Source organism: Notolepis coatsorum (genome assembly GCF_963971535.1).
Source record: "Notolepis coatsorum genome assembly, chromosome: 15".
Lineage (NCBI taxonomy): Eukaryota > Metazoa > Chordata > Actinopteri > Aulopiformes > Paralepididae > Notolepis > Notolepis coatsorum.
In genome coordinates this window covers 85,517,290-85,537,171 of record NC_140179.1, presented here as the reverse complement: position 1 = coordinate 85,537,171, position 19,882 = coordinate 85,517,290, and the positions used below count along the sequence as shown (strand labels likewise).

The following is a 19,882-nucleotide window of genomic DNA, read 5'->3' as shown; positions in this document are numbered from 1 at the left end:
ATAACCTTTCGATAGCTCTTCGACCCAGTAGTTCATATTTGGGCAAGAGGCTGAGCGCCTGCGTGAGTAGGGTCAAACTGCAGTGCCGCAGCTCCATACATAAGAGGGGCCTGTACTGTGCGTTGGGGGCCTGTACTGTGCGGTGCACTACTGTGCATGCGAGAAACAAAGTAACATAATATAGGACACTAGAAACATAAAGTAACATACGTTACATAAAGTAACATACGGAAAATAGGACCAAATGTCCAAAATATTTTTGTCTTAAACTGAATATCAATTGGATTAGGAGTAACCAAATAAAGCATTCAATGCAACCAATTGTCTATAGACTCGCATTTTTTTCTTAAACTGAATATCAATTGGATTACCACCAGCCCTGACTGTTACTCTAAACTTAACATATTCTGGATGAGGGCCTAAATGTAACCTTAGACTAGATTAGATTGACTTTACTTTGTTTCTCGCATGCGCAGTAGTGCACCGCACAGTACAGGCCCCTCCTATGTATGGGGCTGCGGCACTGCAGTTTTATGCTATTGGCCTGCGTTGTCACTCTTGCGAGGCTGGTAGTAAAAACTGCATTCGTAGGTAACAAACAACACTCGAGCCACGTTGTCCTTTAGAAGCATAATCAACAAATAGTATGTGCGAGTTATCTCCCAGATATGAAAAATACGAACCAATTTTCCACTGGGCTGAAGAAGGTGAAGTCGTGCGGAGAAAATAACGGTACACATATGAAAGGGAATAGCTAACGTTAACAGTTAGCTAGCCGGCTAATTTAGCCAGCCATGGAGTGCCCAACTTTTTCTAAATACTCCTGGCTTGATTTTGTTTTCTCGGTCATCGGCGTGTGCACATTTTTGTTCGATTGGGGATCTGATGTGTGGGTGGCCACAGAGTTTTATTCCCGCAGTGATTTCTTCTGGTTCGGAGTTCTGGTCGGCCTCATGGTTCTGTCCTCTGCAGTAGTCCAAATGTTCAGCTGGTTCTGGTTCAAATATGACCGCGAGCTGCAGGGCTTCAATGCAAAGACCTCATCAGAGACTATTCTTTTCGGCAACCGCGTAAAACTTTCCTGCCTTTTACATGTGTTCCAACTTGGCTTCTTTTGCAGGTAACTTCGATATTGATTCAGCTTGTCAGCTGACATTGTAAACAAAGTGAGAGATAGCAGCTATCTATCTTCGTAAAACAAGGCATTCATATAGCGGGACTAATCTGAAGCTAACGTTACGGATATAACGTTATTAGACAAACACTAGTCAGGGATGGAGGCGTTCCAGATATATGGCAGCTAGGCTAAGTTCTTTAGCAATGTGGGAGAATGTATATCAATTTGATCATATAGACGTACAGCAATTAATTCCACAACCATACAATCGGTAAGCAACATGTTACATGAAAACAAAGGGCCAGCTTCTGGGATTCAAATAAAAGCGACATCTTGAACAAGAGTGTGAAATTATAAGGCAATGTGATATAGTGAAAGAGGAGGGTGTGATGGAGCAGCTCAAGCAAGCATATAATAACAGTTGACAGATTGATTGAACATTTTATTAACAGATTGCAGAATGGGTACAATACAGTACAGCTCAATACACACAATTGTTAAGGGGATGCAGACCAGAGAAATACTTCGTCTTGTTTATCAGGGTCCCCCATTTTCAATTCATAACATATATGACATACATGACATACAGGTAGACAGTACTGTTACATCTAGACATTTATGACATACCAGAGTACACAAATAGTCTAAAAAGAGAGTACCGGTATATACATTTTAGGGGGAAGAAACTGTACATTGTAGGAGGTGTGTGTGTGTGGGGGGGGGGGGGGGGGGGGGTTGGGTAGGCGGGTGGAGACCTGTGTGCAGAAACCATATAGCTAATTCTTGTGGCATGTCAACAAGAAAAACTAGTCACAGACCGGAACGGAATGCATACAATGCATGAATAATGACAATAACATGATGAAAGTTAAAGGCGTGGTTGGTCTGACACAATGCTGCTAAAGGCCCCTTATCATGCAGAATCAAATTTATACTAGAAGAAAGGAACTGCATGGAATTGGTAAAATTGCTTAAATTCCATGCAGCCAGGCGCTTTTTGAAGGGCGCTAAACAACAGATGGCAACGATGATAGTCGCTACCATTTGTAGTGTACTTTCTGAAGTTCTATATGAGTTGTGTTCCCAGTGACAGGAGCTGCTCTATGGGCAACTTTCACAGGAAAATATACCCACGATGCATGTATGGCGTAGGGGGGATCCCTTCTACTGTAACACTGATTTTGTCCATGCATTGCAGACACATCTCTGCCATATGGCAAGGCTTCCGCGTCTGGTGGCGAAAGGAGCAGGGGTCGGAGTATGCCGTTTACCTGACCCATGACCTCAGCATGCTGCGGCTCATCGAGACCTTCTGCGAGAGCGCTCCTCAACTCACCCTCATGACATACATCATGCTGCACACCAACAAGGCCAGGACTGTACAGTGTGAGTAACTCTCTGCTTCCCGTTTCACGCTACAGATGGCATTAACTTAACTAACTCAAGTTCCTTTTTTGTGGCAATAAAAGGAACTTGAACTTGAAGTTGAACTTCCACAAATAGCAGTACGCAATAAGCATCGTCGTGTGTCAAAGAGGAACAATGGAGTCGGTTAGGTCACGACAATCACTATTAGGTTGATCGTCAGGCTACAAACACCACAAAATTGTAATATGGCACACTTGTGTTCTGTAGGTGTGAGTGTGGCTGCATCGACCACTTCCATAGCCTGGATGGTGGTGGACTACCACCGGTCCCTGCGCTCCTTCCTCCGAGACAAGGCCAAGCAGGACTGGGGATCCTCTTTGGTGTACTTCCTGTGGAACCTGCTGCTGATCGCCCCGCGCGTGGCCGCCATCGCCCTCTTTGCCTCTGTCCTGCCCCGCTACATTACCGCCCACTTCCTGTTGCTATGGCCAGTGCTCGTGCTCTGGGCCTGGCGGCAGGAGACGGACTTCATGGACAGTGAGGGCGGGGAGTGGCTCTACCGGGCGACCGTGGGCCTCATCTGGTACTTCAGTTGGTTCAACGTGGCGGAGGGGCAGACGAGGGCCAGAAGCATCATCTACCACTCCTTCATGACGACCGACGGATGCATTTTACTGGCCACGTGGTGGTGCTACCGGGACCCGGTCCTGACGCAATGCTACACCCCCGTCCTGCTCATCACCCTGCTCATCACCTACCTCCTGGGACTGGTCTTCAAAGCCCTCTACTACTGCTGCTTCCACCCCAAGCTGTGGAGGCCCCCCGTGAGAGAGCCCGGGCTGGCAGATGAGATGCCCGACGGGATGGTGTCCTTCAGAGCCTTTGCCACCCAGGACGGCACCTCGTCCTCCCAGCTGCTCAACAAGAGGATGGCCTGCCATGCCATGCATTTTTACTCAGAGGAGGAAGCCAAGAGAACTCTAACGAAGACAAATGGGCGCAAGGCCAAGAGCGTTGTCTGACTGGATGTGCCGGAGCCCAGAGTGCACTGTCCATCACACGCTACCTGTTAGGAATGTATGGCAGCATGCCTGCAGTGCATCTCTACACCCCTTATATGCTGCATTTCAATAGGCCTGGCGTATTGTAAATCAAGCAAGGCTGAGAAACAGTGTTTGAAGCTGTGGTCATTTGATAAGATCACTGTAGAAAAATATGACAAAATACGTTCGGTATTTTTATGCCGTTTCTACTAAGTGAGTAAAGTTGATCTGCTTTACTCTGTCAGTATGTTTTTGTACGAGATAAGGTACAAAAAATGGTACATCTGGCTTTAACGAAAACGTTTGAAACCTTTGTTAATGTATTTTTGAACAGTTGTATCTGTTCATACTTAACTTTGTTTACTTGTTTGCAAGAACAACGAATGTACACAATCTACCATCAAGGCCCGGCTTCCCCTTTTAAGACCTTTGTTTTATTGTTGTGCTGAGTGACACTTCCACGTGTTACTTGTAGGCTAATTCTCACCATAATATAAATGTAAAGCGTTCTCAATCTTTTTGTTTTAAAGATTTATTTTTTAGCGTTTATCGCTTTTTGCTACTGGGCAGTCCAGTAGCGAGAGAGAGAGAGAGAGGAGGAACGGGAGACAGAGTGGGGGGAAGACATTCTGCAAATAACGACGGGTCCGGGAATCGAACCCGGGTCGGCCGTGCTGCGACTCAGCGTGTTATGTGGTTCGCCACTGGGGCGCCCGCGTTCTCAATCTTTTAACAGTGTTTAAAGGAACACGCCAACATTTTGGGAAATTAGCTTACCGTCTTCTCCAGAGAGAGAGACAATAAGATATATACCAGTTTCCTCTCTGTGCGTTCAGTAGAAAGCTATCTGGCTGCACGTTATTGGACGCAATGGAGCTTAGCACAATGAATGGAAGCGGACAGTGCCGGTTAGCCTAGGCATTGTCCAACTAACACCTCTCCCGAAGTCTAAGGGGCACTGTCCACTTCCATTCATTGTGCTAAGCTAGGCTAACATGCAGCCAGATAGCTTTCTACTGAACGCACAGAGAGGAAACTGGTATCTTCTTGTCTCTCTCTGGAGAAGACGGTAAGCTAATTTTCCCAAATGTTGGCGTGTTCCTTTAATGAGTCTGCAGGGTGACACGTGACTAACCAAGCATTGTTGATTTGTTTTCTACAGTCAGTGACACAATGAGGAAGACTACTACTGTAATGAGGTAGACCTACTTGATGTTACTTTTCCTAGCTCACTCGTTATTATTATTATTATAATATTTTTGTTACATATGTCAAAACATTGTTTACCAGTTAATAGAGAGCTTCAATAAGGTTTATGATAAAACCTTAACGTTTCATGTTCGTGGAAGCATATGGCTCTTTTCAGTGTATAGAATACAATTGTATTGTAACAGTTTGAATAACTAGCATTATACTGGGGGGGGAGCCTATGTTGGTGTTTTTTTTTATTAAGTGGAGGATCCATTCTTATGTGCCAAACCTATTTTTCCATGCTTATAACAGTTTTATATCTAACAGTGTTGGTACACAGAGTGTAGGCCTAGTGGACCTTACTAGTTGCGTCCGCTCTGCTGAGACCAAAGGTCAATATCCAGGTCAACTTTTCTATGACCTCATTTGTATTACTGGGCTATTAAAGTGATAAGAACCTTAAACTGCTTCTGCTATAATATGTATTTTCTATTCACTTTTATATTACACGTTCATTGTCCATAAAAAGATAATTTGTGTTAAACCTATGTACGTATATACAGGCTATGGATGTACATTTTCATAAGGAAGCACATTTTAAAACTATACTTGTGTTGTCGTGGCGGTAAATCCCCAGAACGCCCCCAATCCTCAATGACACATTTTGACCACACCCCTAATAATACATATTATACAAATATACAATTTCCGTTACTGTACGACAAATGGGTCAGGAGATGCGCTCATTTTAAAATTGAGTTTGGCCAAATGGTGGCGCTAGAGGAAAGGTCATGGGGTAAGCATCCGCTAGAGGTCATGAATATTCACAGAAAAGTTTAAAAGATTGGAATGAAAACTATTCAGGTTATCACAGTAAAACGAAGAATCTTCAGACGTGGTAGCGGTTGAAGTGATGGGTGGTAGCTAATACAATCTGACTGCTAGTATAGATCTCTGCAACACTTCTGGTATTCTGAAATCATGGGAGAGTGGGGGGAGAAAATGAATGAATGTGGATGAAAGCCTTGACATTAGGTGGTTGTAGCTGTGGGGGTGCGGGAGACATGATCCAATAGACTTGTATATGCCTGGCCTGAGTCTGCTGAACACGGAGAGACCAATCCCAAGTCGATCGGCACTTTCTCAGCCGAGCTATAGTCACTTTCCCGCACCTACTCCTGAACTCTGCATGCGCAGATTGATCAACCTAGATCTCTGGACAATCCATGGGAGACTCCATGGGCAATCTGCATGTTCAGGAGACTCAGGGCCCGGGTATACAAGTCTATTGGATCATGTCTCCAGCACCCCCACAGCTGTAGCTACAACCACTTAATGTCAAGGCTCTCATCCACATTCATTCATATGATTTCAGAATACCGGAAGTGTTGCGTTGTTCTAGATTCAGAGTTTTGATTGATTGAAAACTTTATTAACAGATTGCAGAATGGGTACAGTACAGTACAGCTCAATACATACAATTGTTAAGGGGATGCAGACCAGAGAAAGACTTTCGTCTTGTTTACATCAGGGTCCCCCATTTTCAATTCATCGTAACATATATGACATACATGACATACAGATAGACAGTACTGCTACATCTATACATTTATGACATACCAGATTTGCAAATACAGTACTGTTTGTGATACGAAAAGAGTCCAGAAAAAAGAGTGTATACATTTGACGTAGAAACTGTACATTGGAGGAGGTTGGGTAGGTGGGGGGGACTGTACATTGGAGGTTGGGTAGGAGTGGGGGGGGGGTGGGTAGGAGGGGTGGGTGGGGGACACTGTACAAGCAAAACTGTACATTGGAATATTGACAAGACCATACTTGGTAATTTACTGTACATTGGAGGGGGTTGTGTTAGGGCATTTATAGGGGCCAGTTTCGAATTGCAGTCTCCCGTAGGTGTTTTTTTAGAGTGTTTTTGAAAGTGGGTAGTGATTCACATTCCTTTACAGCTTTGGGTAGGGCGTTCCACATTGCTGTGGCATAATTGCGAAACGTGTTTAGTCCCTTGTTTGAGCCGAATCTGGGTTTGTGGAGCTCCCTCTGGTGTTGTGATCGTGGTATTCACTGACCTTTGGGAAGTATTTTGACATGTAGTACATGGGTACCTTGGTCGTGTAGTGTATCTTGTAGACCAGACCCATTGCAAGTTGCTGTACTCTGTCGTCTACTCTAAGCCATCCTAGGTTGTCAAAGTGGGCAGGGGTGAGGTGGGTTCTAGGAGTAAGGTCAAGCAGTAGTCTGACCAGTTTGTTTTGAGATGTTTGTAATTTTGTTTTTAGCGCCTTTGAGGTGCTTTGGTACCATGAGGTGCAAGCATAGTCGTAATACCCTTGAATGAGTGCTCCTGCCAAAGTCTTCAGGGTATTCTTGTTTACCAGCGAGGAGATCCGGTACAAGAATCGAGTTCGTTGGTTGACTTTTTTTATTACATTGGATGCCATTTTGTCACAGGAAAGATTTGCCTCTAGGATGGAACCTAGGTAATATCTTCTTTCCTTGTGACAATATTGTCACCCACTGTAACTGAGAAGCCGTCGGTCTTGCTGAGTTTGTTATTTGAACCGAAGAGAATGGACTCTGTTTTGCCCATGTGTAATGATAGTTTGTTATCAGCGAGCCATATGCAGATTTTGCCTAGTTCTGAGCTGAGGGTTTTTTAGAGCCCTATCAAGAAGGGGTGTGTCGTGCTGAGCCTGTTTACCCACATTTTATGTAAATTAAACCGTAGTCTATATATACCAGTGGTGGTTAGTTTAGTGAGAAAAGTTTGTTTGGAATTTTAGGACTACATGCACCATGTCGGACAACCCTCTTCTGGACTTCACGTTTACTTGCGTGGGTCTGCTGCTTGTTCTGGTTGACATTGTGCTGTCACGCATGGGCGATTGTGTCCTTCTACCGAGAAGAGGCCTACGTATACATGTGGCTCCTATTGTTGTTCCTGATCGGCTCCTCCGTCATCGGACAGGTCTACAGTTGGCTGTTTTATGGCTATCATGACGACAAGCCACAGTCCAGAGTGGAGAGTTGTCTGAGCCCGGTCTCACTCAAGACTCTCCATGTGTTTCAAATGGGAGTCTTCCTCAGGTCGGTACGCTTTGTTTACTTTCTATTGGCATCATGTGCTCACAGTAAGTTCAAGTTTAGTTTTATTAACACATAGGCGTACAATGTACATTTTACAGTGGAATGCTTGGTTCTGTATGAGCCTCCTGAGATTGTGCTTCATACAGTAAAAAAAAAGTATAATAAAGAATAAAGAGTAGTGTAATAACAAAGCCAACTAACGCGTAATTTCATATCTTTAGATTCTTTACATTGTTCATCCATACTATAGTTTAAAGACAGGCAATTAGGTAACTAGCAGTCGAGCAGCATCATTTATTTTTATTTATTCGTACATGGAAAATTTTACCACAGTCCAACAGTAAATATTCATTATAATTAATATGAATAACGATGGGATATATTCTTGTACTGCACCATCTTCTCAAAATAAATTGGTGTGTGTGTGTGTGTGTGTGTATTGCTTTGTATACTTTTGAAGAAAAGTACTGAGACTTGTGACGTTTCCTCCTAGGTATGCCGGTGTCATGGAAGTCGCCGTGCGTAAACTCTTCACAAAGAATCGCAACCTGGATGTCTTGGCGGTGTTCCAGAAATTCAACCTTAGTTTGCTGCGGCTCATAGAGAACTTCACAGAGAGCGCCCCGCAGTTGGTTCTGGTTCTCACCGTCATGATCCAGAGAGGCGAGGTGGAGCCTTTTACATGTATGTATTACCGGTACGCCTCAAAACGGCATTGTGTTTGTGTAGTCAAGGAGGTTAAAAGGAGTTCACAGGCTGTCAGATCCTTTATAGCACATGTGTAGTTTAGGCCCTATCAGTACATATTTAGAAATGTGGACGTATACTATTCGAAAGCCACAATTTAATATTCCACAGGGTCACTTTACCAAAAAAGAATGCTTTATTTTGTACATAATCTCACACATCCCACCAATGATGTCATCAGCGACATAATGTCCCGGACATTGAATCCTTGTGCTGTATTAAGTACAGCACCATGAAATGATGTAGAGGAAAAAATAGCAATACCTTGTCTTATAGGGACTGCTACCATATAATTTCATCAAGCTGTAATTAACAATACAAGATGACATTACTGGTGACCATATTCAAACTATTTTACTCAATAAATTTCAAACTACAGTCAGGTCCATACATATTTTGACATTGTCACAATTTTCAGAATTTTGGCTCTGTACACCACAATGGATTTTTAAATTAAACAAGTAAGTGCTGACTTTAAAGGGGAACTATCTTACTATTTCTTACACTATTTGGGCAATTTTACACAATTCCTGTGAGTCTATGGAACACATCTGTAAGGTTTATAAATTTTTAAAAAAATCATTGTTTTGTATTTAAGCATTACATCACGCGCAGGAGTGGTTTGTGACCAATAAACCATGCCTAGGGGTGGTCGTTAGGCCCGAGGCGCAGCCGAGGGTCGTTAGACCCCCCTAGGCATGGTTTATTGGTCACAAACCACTCCTGCGCGTGATGTAATGCTTTTATACAACTGCCAGATTCATCCAACCTTATTTCTATACAATAAACACACATTAATCGAAGATTTATTGAAAAAACCATCCGCCAGAAAAAGTAGTTCCCACAACTACAAAAAAGACAAGTTGCCTCCATGTGGAAGCAGCTTGAAGTGCATCCAACCAAACTAACACATCCAACTGTGTATTATTGGAATGATTGAGAGAAGTTGCCTCATGTGGAAGCAGCTTGAAGTGCATCCAACCAACTAACACATCCAACTGTGTATTATTGGAATGATTGATTGAAAATTTTATTACCAGATGCAGAATGGGTACAATACAGTACGGCTCAATACACACAATTGTTAAGGGAATGCAGACCTACTTTCCATAAAACTTCATTCTTAGATGCTTCTATATAAAGTAGGTAAAACAAATTAAAAGGTTTTCTTTGCCCTATAGGAAAAAAAACGTTTTCTTCGCCCTATTTTTTTATTTATTTCTTTTAGCCTAAACTTAACCAGTTGGAAACCAGGGGTACAGTAATAAAATTAGCAATCAACCAATCAATCAATTCAATAGACCATGCTCACTTAAAACAGCGCTGCTTCTCTCTCTGACTCCCCCGCTGTTGCAGACAGGAGTGTGTGTGTGTGTGTGTCCGTGTGTGTGTGTGTGCGTGTGTGTGTGTGTGTGTGTGTGTGTGTGTGTGTGTGTGTGTGTGTGTGTGTGTGTGTGTGTGTGTGTGTGTGTGTGTGTGTGTGTGTGTTTGTGGGTACGCCAGCGTCGGACAGTGTGAGAGAGAGTGAACGCTGCAGTCAGTGGGAAGGAAGTAGAAATTTAAATCAATCAATTAATCTATCAATCAATCCGCGATTTTTCTTTTGTTCTAGATTGACTCAAGACCCATCAATTACATCATCCAACATTGTTTAAAGGACTAACACATTCCCCTTGACAGAATCGCTTCATATTTAGTCGTTATGGGCTTATGGCGCTATCAACATTCTGGCGCTATCAACATTCTCCCGGAGTGAGCCGGCGGAGTGATTATGTGATTCGGTTGTGGGCGGGTCCTGAGCCCAGGACCGTGGATTGTTGCCAATAAAGACGTGTAAATGGCCAATCAGAATCGAGAAATTTGCATGCCGTTGTATAATTCTAATCAAGTACTCTAGAGCATTTTCTGCCACAGTCTACACTGGCTTTGGGGGGGGAGATAGAGAGGGAGACCTAATTAATTTCACCACGGGACAATGCATTGGTAACTTGTTTCAAATGACAATATATACCCCTGTGAATATTATTGCACGGATCGGAATACGCGTGGGAGCATGCGCTATGATATTTTGCAACAGGTTGGCGGTGATACAAGCGAGTGCTGTGATACGAGAGAGAGCGAGAGTGAGAACGAGCAAGTGAGAGAGAGAGAGAGAGATGCTCCGAGAGCACGCGTGTTTCCCCCCACACACACGCAATCGCGAGTGTGTGTAAATGCTCCGAGACGCACCGTATGAGAGCCTCTCTCTCCCTCTCTCTATCTGTCTCTCTCTCCCTCTCTCTCTCTTTTTTGAGGAAGTGACAGGGAAACCGCTTTGCATTATTTCCACTTGCTCCGGTGTTGAGCAAATTGTTGATTGTGGGCGGTGGCTACAACCACAGAAGGAGCTGAGGTATGCAGATCAGAATCCTTACACGTCACAGGTACGCTAAATTCAGAATGGCTTAGTTCACTGGGGGAGGACCGTGTCTCATCTGAACTGGAGGAATGCGCAAAAATTTGAATTTGAGACATAGACAGTGTTGGTACAACCCCACATTGCTAGAAAACAATGCTTTTTTGTTTTTGATCAAATTTTTTTTATTATTATTTACATGAAACAAGACAACACTTTAATCACAATACACAGAACTTCACAGGAAAATCACAAAAACAATAATAATACAGAAATAACAATTTATAAATTATAAAGACAAAAAGAAAAGAAAACAGAGTTCAACCTTTTTAAATTTTAAATTCAAAATTCAAGGGGTACTATCTAATAAATGACCAAATAGTGAAGAAATAGCTAAATAGCTGCCCCCCAATAAAATCCCCAGTTAAATTCAAGACATCACAAAAGACAAGACAGACAAGACATTTCCTCCTCCCCCTCCCATGAGACCGCCGGACTCCCCCGAACAAGCACCCCAACCCCGCTCAGCCGCACACGGCGGTCCTGACCCATTTGTATTTGTATTTGTATTTATTGGTTTAAAATACAGAGACAGTGCATATTAAGGAACATTTGACTATAAATATGCCAGTTTAGCCAAGTTGGCTAATTTTCAACTGTAGTCTCTGGGGCAGGTGACATGAGCACAACAATAATTAAAACATAGTACAATAATTAAAACACAGTAGGAATCAATATAGGTTACAATACACTAAAATACATACAAATAAATACATTAAAATACAACCCCTCAGTTAAAAAACATAGTACAATAATTAAAACACAGTAGGAATCAGTATAGGTTACAATACACTAAAATACATACATTAAAATACAACCCCTCAGTTAAAATGGTCGCACACTTGACCATCTCTCAACCATGATTTTAAGTTAGTTTTAAATGAGATGTAACTTTGATACTCCCTGAGCCGTGTTGCCCCACGAATTGCCCCACGGGGATCAATAAAGTTGTCTGAATCTGAATCTGAATCTGAATCTGACCTTCTCAGCTGCTGCGAACCACAGGTCAATCCCAGCCTGCCCCACCCCAATCACCCGCGCCGTGGATATCTCAAGATAAATCACATCCAACAGTGTTAGGGACCAGTTAATCACTGTGAGCTTCTCAGGCTCCTTCCATCTCAATGCTATTAGCTTCTTCGCTGCTGTGACGCCCGCTAGGACAACCCTTTTTAGTTGTACGGACGCGGGTAGTGTTGTTACATCATTCAGGAGTAGCGTAACAGCTGTGACTGGGATAGTTAAGCCACACAGATCTGAAAGTTTGTCCGTTATTGACCTCCAGAAGCGGGCCACTGGTGGGCAATCCCAATACATATGCATATAAGTGCCAGTGGCCTTTTGAGAGCACAAAGTGCACAGAGAGTCGGTTATCAGTCCCATAGCAAATAGCTTCCTAGGTGTAAGATAGGTCCTATGAATATAATTAAAATTAATTTGCTGGTGATTGGGGTTGCGGGAAGACAATGCCACATTTGCCCAAACATCATCCCAGTCAAACTCGGGGTCCAACTCCGGGATATCCACACGCCAGATTGTATCCAATGATACATTTTTATACGTGGATTGAATTAAGAGCGTATAAAAGTCTGAGACAAACCCTCTGGAGGTCGTCCTGTCCACTATGAGCCTGAGGAAGGGGTGTGGTTGCAAAGCTTGAGCCCACGGCACGCCATGCGCCCTCAGCGCTGACCTTAGTTGAAGGTAAAGAAAGAAGGACTCGCCGGGAAGATCATAAAATTCTCTTAAGTCCTGAAACGCACGGAGGCCGTTCTTATCATAAATATCCTCCAGAGTATGAACCCCCCTCCTTTGCCATTGAGGAATATTAACCGGCTTGTGCCCAACAAGTAATTGCTGGTTATTAAAAATTGGAGAGTCCAGGTGCCATGGGCATTTAACCCCACACGACTTCTGTACATTACGCCACGTTTGGATCACGTGAGTTATGATCGGTCCATACCTCAGTCGGCATTTCGAAATAGGGACAGTGGAGTACACCACATCCTGCAATCTTAGCGGTGAGACCGCCGCCGCTTCTAAGGAGCGCCAAGATACAGCATCTACAGGGTCTAGCCAGCACATCAGAGGCTTCAGTGAAAAGGACCAGAAATAAAGCTTAAAATCAGGGATTGCGAGGCCCCCATCTTGTTTCCTACGTTGAGTAGTAGCTCTTTTGATTCTCGGGCGTTTGTTATTCCAGATAAACTTAGATACCATCGATTGTACCTTGCGCCAGTGGTCTATTGGCGGGGGGAGGGGGAGCATTGAGCTAACAAAATGTATCCTAGGCAGGACATTCATTTTGATTATGGAAGCCCGGGCTTGTAAGGAGTTAGGAAGGGACGAGCATCTGTCTAGATCCTGGAGTATTTTATCATAAGTACCCGTGAAGTTGTACTTAGTAGTTTGACTCAGCGTGGGGAATATCTCTATGCCTAAGTATTTAAAATGTTCCACTATGGGGATATCAGCTGGTAGTCGCACCGCCTTGGCCAGCTCATTAAGAGGTAGGCAGGCTGATTTGTTCCAGTTAATCTTAAAGCCTGACAATTTACCAAAGTCGTCGATTATTCCCAATAATTTTGTGGCCGACCGGGAAGGGTCATACATAAAAATCAGTAGGCCATCCGCATAGAGAGCAATTTTGTGTGGTGTATTATTGATCATTATGGGGACGATGTCCTCCGATTGCCTAATAAATTGGGCCAATGGTTCGAGGGAAAGCGCGAATAGTCCTGGGCTCAGAGGACAACCCTGTCTAGAAGATCTGGAGACTGGGAAAATTGTGGAACAGTTTTTGCCTGTCAGTATCATTGCCGACGGCGAGGCATACAGGACTTTAATCATATGAATAAAATTCTTTCCAAGACCCATAACCTCAAGTACCTTCCACAGGTATGACCATTCTAGTCTGTCAAACGCCTTCATGGCATCCAAACACAGAACTGTGGACGGAGCTGTATTGTCTTTACTGTTATCGACTACATGCAACAGCCTCCTAAGATTATCTGCAGCCAGGCGCCCCGGGATAAAACCAGTTTGATCGCAGTGTACCAATACCGTCATAAATCTCTGCAGGCGGCGGGCCAGCACCTTGGCAAACACTTTTAAATCGGCCCCGAGAAGACTCAAGGGCCTATAGCTACCACAATCATTGGGATCTTTGTCCTTCTTGAGAAGTAAAGAAATCAACGCCATGTTGACATCTCTTGAGAACTCCCCTTGTTCGATAGCGTAATTGATCATATCGAGCATCAATGGACCCAGTTGGTCCCAGAAAGCTAAATATACCTCGGGTGGAATACCATCCCAGCCTGGTGCCTTACCCCTCTGCATTTCAGCAATCGTCTCCCTTAGTTCCATAAGAGTGATCGGTTTCCCCAGTTCCTTAGCCTCTTCCTCAGAAATGTGGGGTATCTCAAGCCCGCCAATGAACTATTCAAATTTAGAGTTGTCGAGATTAACCTCTGAGCTATATAACTGTGAGTAAAACTCTTTAAAAGTGTCGTTGATCTTTTTCGAATCAGTAGTGACTGTACCCTGTCGCGTCTTGATCGAGGGGATATCCGAGAAATGATCATTCGAGCGAATTTTCATTGCCAATAGATGGCTAGGCCTGGAGCCGTGAAAGTAGTAATTTTGCCTTGTCCTATGTATCAAGAACTCAGACTGTTGTTTAAGTATGGAGTTTATTTCTTTCTTGACTATCTTACGTTGTGTGTTTAGTCGTTCACTATAGTTAGTTTGCAAAGATGCGTATAGGTCAGCATATAATGTTTCCAGTCCTTCTAGTTTTTTTGACCGGGATTTACGCAAATTGGAGGCGAAAAGTGTGACATGATCCCTGATAAATCCTTTCAATGCGTTCCACAGGACCCTGGGGTCATCGACCGTGCCAACATTGATCTGCAAGAATTCAGCTAGTTTACTCCTGAACTCAGAACAGAAATCATCGTTCTTTAATAAGGTGGAGTTAAAACGCCACCTGGGAGCTCTCGTGGAGAGCCTGCCAAAGGTTGCCATAAGGAAGATCCCCTTGTGGTCCGAGAGAGCCAGGGGAACCAATGAGACGTCGAAACTATCAAACATATTAGGGGACGCGAATGCATAGTCTATTCGAGAGAAGGTTTTGTGTTTGGCTGACAGGTGAGAGTAATCCTTGAGGGTGGGATTGGATATGCGCCATAGGTCTGCGAGCCCCGTGTCCTGGGCCCACATCCTGAGGGCCTTAGAGGACCGTTTTTGGTCGCTTGTTTCAGAGGACCCGGACCTATCCTTCTCCGCATCCCAGCACGCATTAAAATCGCCACCCACAATGAGAGCGTATCCAGTAAGTTCCAACATATTCTTCGTGATTGTATTATAGAACGCTGAATCAAATGTGTTAGGGGCATACAATGCTATTATTGCCATCTTCCTATGAGAGAACTAAACTTTTGCTATAGTAATCCTTCCCTCCATGTCCGACCACACATCCAGGACTTTGATATCAAGGTTACGTCTTGTAACTATGACGACTCCTTTCATCTTATCATCGGCCGAGGATGAGGAGATAACGTGATATTGTCGATTTGCTAGCCTTGACACATCACCCACCAATAAATGCGTCTCAATAAGGAGAGCAATGTCAATATTTCTTCTCTTCAATAACCAAAGGACACTGGCCCGCTTGTGTGGGGCGTTAAGACCCCCTGCGTTCCAAATTAAAATATTCAATTTAGCCATGGTCGAATTTGTCTAAATGCGTAGAGAACATACCAGTGCAGCCATGCTGAGGACAGAGGCGCTGATCCAGGCGGGCCCAGACAGTCAATCCCAGGAGTTCAGAGGAGGAACAATTACACACATATAAGACAACAGTACATAAAACACAGAAAAATACCACCCCAGTTACAACCCCCCCTCCTTCTACTCTAAACCCTAACCCACCCGTCCTATTATTAACCCTCCTATACCCACTCTCCAATCCCCTCCCTATGCCCCATCCACTAAGGATGGTCATCTTCCTATCATTTCCCACTGGAATCATGGATCCAATAAGACGCTCTCCACTCCGACCCCCTCTCTAGATAAACCCCTGATTAAACCCCCACTAGTCCAATAAACACAAATAAAAATATAAATTAAATTCAATAAAGATATCGGTCGAAAACCACCGTGAGCCTTGGCCCTAACATGAGACAACTATAAGGGAAAAAATAGCCATTATTATATAATAACTCAACATCATCCCTGTAACCATCTACCTCCGAATCTGCGTATTAATGTTGCAATGTTATAGCATAAATGGATAAAGGAAAATTTAAAACAAAATTAAATTAAAGCATACCAGCAGATAGTCTAAGGCAGGACCGGATCACAGTTAAATTGCGCAAACAGACGTCATTTAAACAGCGCCAATAAGAAGAAAAGGAAAAAAGGGTTTATGGTCAAGGTGCACGCATGTAACAGCCCCTCTGGTCAGGCACAAAGGCTGGAATGACATAACCTATATAAGAATAGAATTAAACACCTTCATTAACCCGGGGATAGTAATAAGCTATACCTGACACAACCTGTTATCATATATTGTATATATATATTCAACCGACCTTCTACTACTGGAGCCCAAAGCTCAAAACAGCCTGGATATAAAAATAAAAGCATACAAGAAGTTAGTTAAGGAACCGATCACTGTTGAATTGTGCAAACCGATGTCACTTAAACAGCAACAACAACCAAAATACGTAAACATTAACGGGTCTCGAATGTCTCGGCGCGGGCGATAGACACAGCCTGCTAGCTAGCCCGAGGCTAGCGCGTAAGCTAGTGGTGAATCCGGCTAGCACGCTAGAATCTGTTATGTACATTGTCCAGCTAGCTCGCTAGCTTTCATAGAGGCGACACACACGTACGACCATGAGGTCAGCATTAGCGAGTAACAGAAGTCATTGGGATGCCCCGCTAGCTTGGGTGGGCAGTGGACAGTTAGCCTGTCTGGGCATGACAACAAGCATTTGTGAGTAGTCCGCCCTATCAATGTATTCAGGCCCACATCGCCAAGTCACTCACCCGACATAGTTAACAAGCTACAGTCTTGGCTATCCTCCCGAGATATTCCTCCGCTTTAGCCAACGACCAAAATGAACGACGATCATCGCCCTTACCCAGCACAGATAATTTCGCGGGAGCGAATAGCGTAGGCCTCAGGCCTAGTTTCCATAGCCTGGTCATGACCGCTTTGTATTCGCCTCTCTGTGCTTGAACCTCCGGCGTAAAGTCTTCGAAAATGGCCACTTTGCGATCGTCGAGACTTAGTTTACCCCTTCTGGCACGGGCCGACCGCATGATGAGCTCTCTCTGTTGGAGCCTGTTTAGCTTGACAATGATGGGCCTCGGCTCTTTGTTCACTCCAGGACTGGTCTTGCCCGCTCTGTAGGCCGACTCACATACGGGAGGGCTGGGGAGGACATCTTTCCCCAGTATTTTCTGCAGCAATTCCGGCATGGTCTCCGAGAGACGGCCTCCCTCGTTGCCCTCCGGTACACCAACAATCCTGATGTTGTAGCGTCTCTCCCGGGACTGCATTTCCACAATTACCGACTGTAGTTTGGCAACTTCAGCCTGCCTAGCCAGCAGGGAGGTCTCCAGACCCGCCAGCCTCTCGCCTTGTAGTGAGGCCTCTGTCGTTAGCGTGGCTAGTTCGTTAGCATTAGCCGAGGAGACAGCATGCAGCGACTCCATCTTTTCTCTCAACGGGTCGACCGCCAACCTAATTTCTTCTGACATCTCTCGATGAAGGGTATCAAAAAATTCCACCTGCACTTTTCTTTGTGTTTCAGCTAAGCGTATCTCAAAGTCTGCATGGAGTTTGGTCATGACCGAGAGAACAGCTTCACTTATCTCACTGATACCGGGCGACGGTGAGGGTAGATCCGGTGGCAGCTTGCCTGCTGGAGTGCTCATGGATCTGGTCTCCACCGACATCGCAGAAAGTTGAAAAAAGTCGACGAAAGTAGTTGAAACTCGACGACTCAACAAGCAGACAATTAACAAATAAAAATAAAATAAAGACTAATGGGGAGAAAAGTATATTTTCACGATAGAAGGGAGCTCACGTGAAACACGTCTCACTCCATGAACGCCTAGCTCCGCCCCCGCTAGAAAACAATGCTAAACACTGGAAAAGGCCATTTATAAGATAGTTCCCCTTTAACCTTTCATTTGAGGGTACTGTATTTACATCCAAATCAGGTGAACAGTGTAGGAATTACAACAATTTATACACATGCACCCCCCTTTTTAAGGGACCAAAAGTAATTGGACAAACTAACAATCCATAAATAAAATGGTCACTTTTAATACTTGGTTGCAACTCCTTTGCAGTCGATAACAGCCTGAAGTCTGGAACCCATAAACTACATCACCAGACACTGGGTTTTGTCCCTGGTGATGCCCTGGTGACTGTCTTCAGTTTCTGCTGGTTCTTGGGGCATTTTCCCTTACATTTAGTCTTCAGCAAGTGAAATGCATGCTCAATTGGATTCAGGTCAGGTGATTGACTTGGCCATTGCATAACATTCCACTTCTTTGCCTTAAAAAACTTGTTGGTTGCTTTCACAGTATGCTTTGGGTCATTGTCCATCTGCACTATGAAGCACCATCCAATGAGTTCTGAAGCATTTGGCTGAATATGAGCAGATAATATTACCCGAAACACGTCAGAATTCATCCTGCTGCAATTGTCAGCAGTCACATCATCAATAAATACAAGGGAACCAGCTCCATTGGCAGCCATACATGCCCACGCCATAACACTACCACCACCATGCTTCACTGATGAGGTGGTATGCTTTCGATCATGAGCAGTTCCTTTCCTTCTCCATACTCTTCTCTTCCCATCATGCTGGTACAAGTTGATCCTTGTCTCAGCTGTCCCTAAAGTGTTGTTCCAGAACTGTACATGCTTTTTTTCTTTAGATACTTTATTATTATAATTTTCTTTTACTAACTCTACTTTGACACAGATACGTCTTTTGGTGTTGCTGAGCTCATCATTGGGTTCTTTCTTTTTGAGAATGTACCAAACAGTTGATTTGACCACACGTAATGTTTTTCTTATCTCTCTCGTGGGTTTTATTTAGTTTTTGGCTTGCTTCACTGATAGTACCGGATCTCCTCTCTGGTAAACAAGAATACCCTGAAGACTCTTAGGAGCATTCATTCAAGGGTACTACGACTATGCTTGCACCTCATGGTACCAAAGCACCTCAAAGGCGCTAAAAACAAAATTACAAACATAACAAAACAAACTGGTCAGACTACTGCTTGACCTTACTCCTAGAACCCACCTCACCCCTGCCCACTTTGACAACCTAGGATGGCTTAGAGTAGACGACAGAGTACAGCAACTTGAAATGGGCCTGATCTACAAGATATACTACACCACTAAGGTACCCATATACATGTCAAAATACTTCCCAAAGGTCAGTGAATACCATGAACACAACACCAGAGGGAGCTCCACAAATCATGTTAAACCCAGTTCTGTTTCGTTAAGGGGCTCTGCTTGGCATCACCTACTGCACTCCCTCGCGTACGTGCACGCGTACTGAATAACATTCCACAAATATACCTTTAATACCAGTATTAGTCTGACCACACCCCTCATCAGCTTACCTTCATAAGCAGGTGTGTGGTCACCTGCTCTCCTCCTTCTGTCGCTTTCACCACAAGGAAGTGCCTTCGGTAGTACCCCACTTGACGTGTTTGTTAGTTGAAATAGGGTTGTGACTGGTTTACATTGTGCTTAATCTTTTCTTCTCTCACTTTGTTGTATAAGAAAAGGTTTTTCTGTCATAATGTATTCCGCGG

The 19,882-nt window shown here is 43.9% G+C and overlaps 2 protein-coding genes across 2 annotated transcripts in view; both read left to right on the top strand.

The window, feature by feature from the left end:
* Positions 1–726: 726 nt before the first annotated feature.
* LOC311242124 (XK-related protein 8-like) lies at positions 727–3,507 on the top strand (the record flags this gene model as incomplete). Its single annotated transcript, XM_084331079.1, has 3 exons — positions 727–1,120; positions 2,316–2,503; positions 2,753–3,507. Exons 1-3 carry the CDS (start codon positions 795–797, stop codon positions 3,505–3,507), a joined length of 1,269 nt encoding a protein of 422 aa, XP_084187205.1. The 5' UTR covers positions 727–794.
* A 1,980-nt stretch (positions 3,508–5,487) lies between these two features.
* LOC311242123 (XK-related protein 8-like) overlaps positions 5,488–19,882 on the top strand; it is a gene marked incomplete at both ends in the record, with an annotated part of 58,639 nt that continues 44,244 nt past the window's right edge. Inside the window, 3 exons of the mRNA XM_084331078.1 lie at positions 5,488–5,515; positions 7,521–7,824; positions 8,318–8,508. Coding sequence (XP_084187204.1) covers positions 5,488–5,515; positions 7,521–7,824; positions 8,318–8,508 — 523 coding nt within the window. The remainder of the gene's footprint in view (positions 5,516–7,520; positions 7,825–8,317; positions 8,509–19,882) is intronic.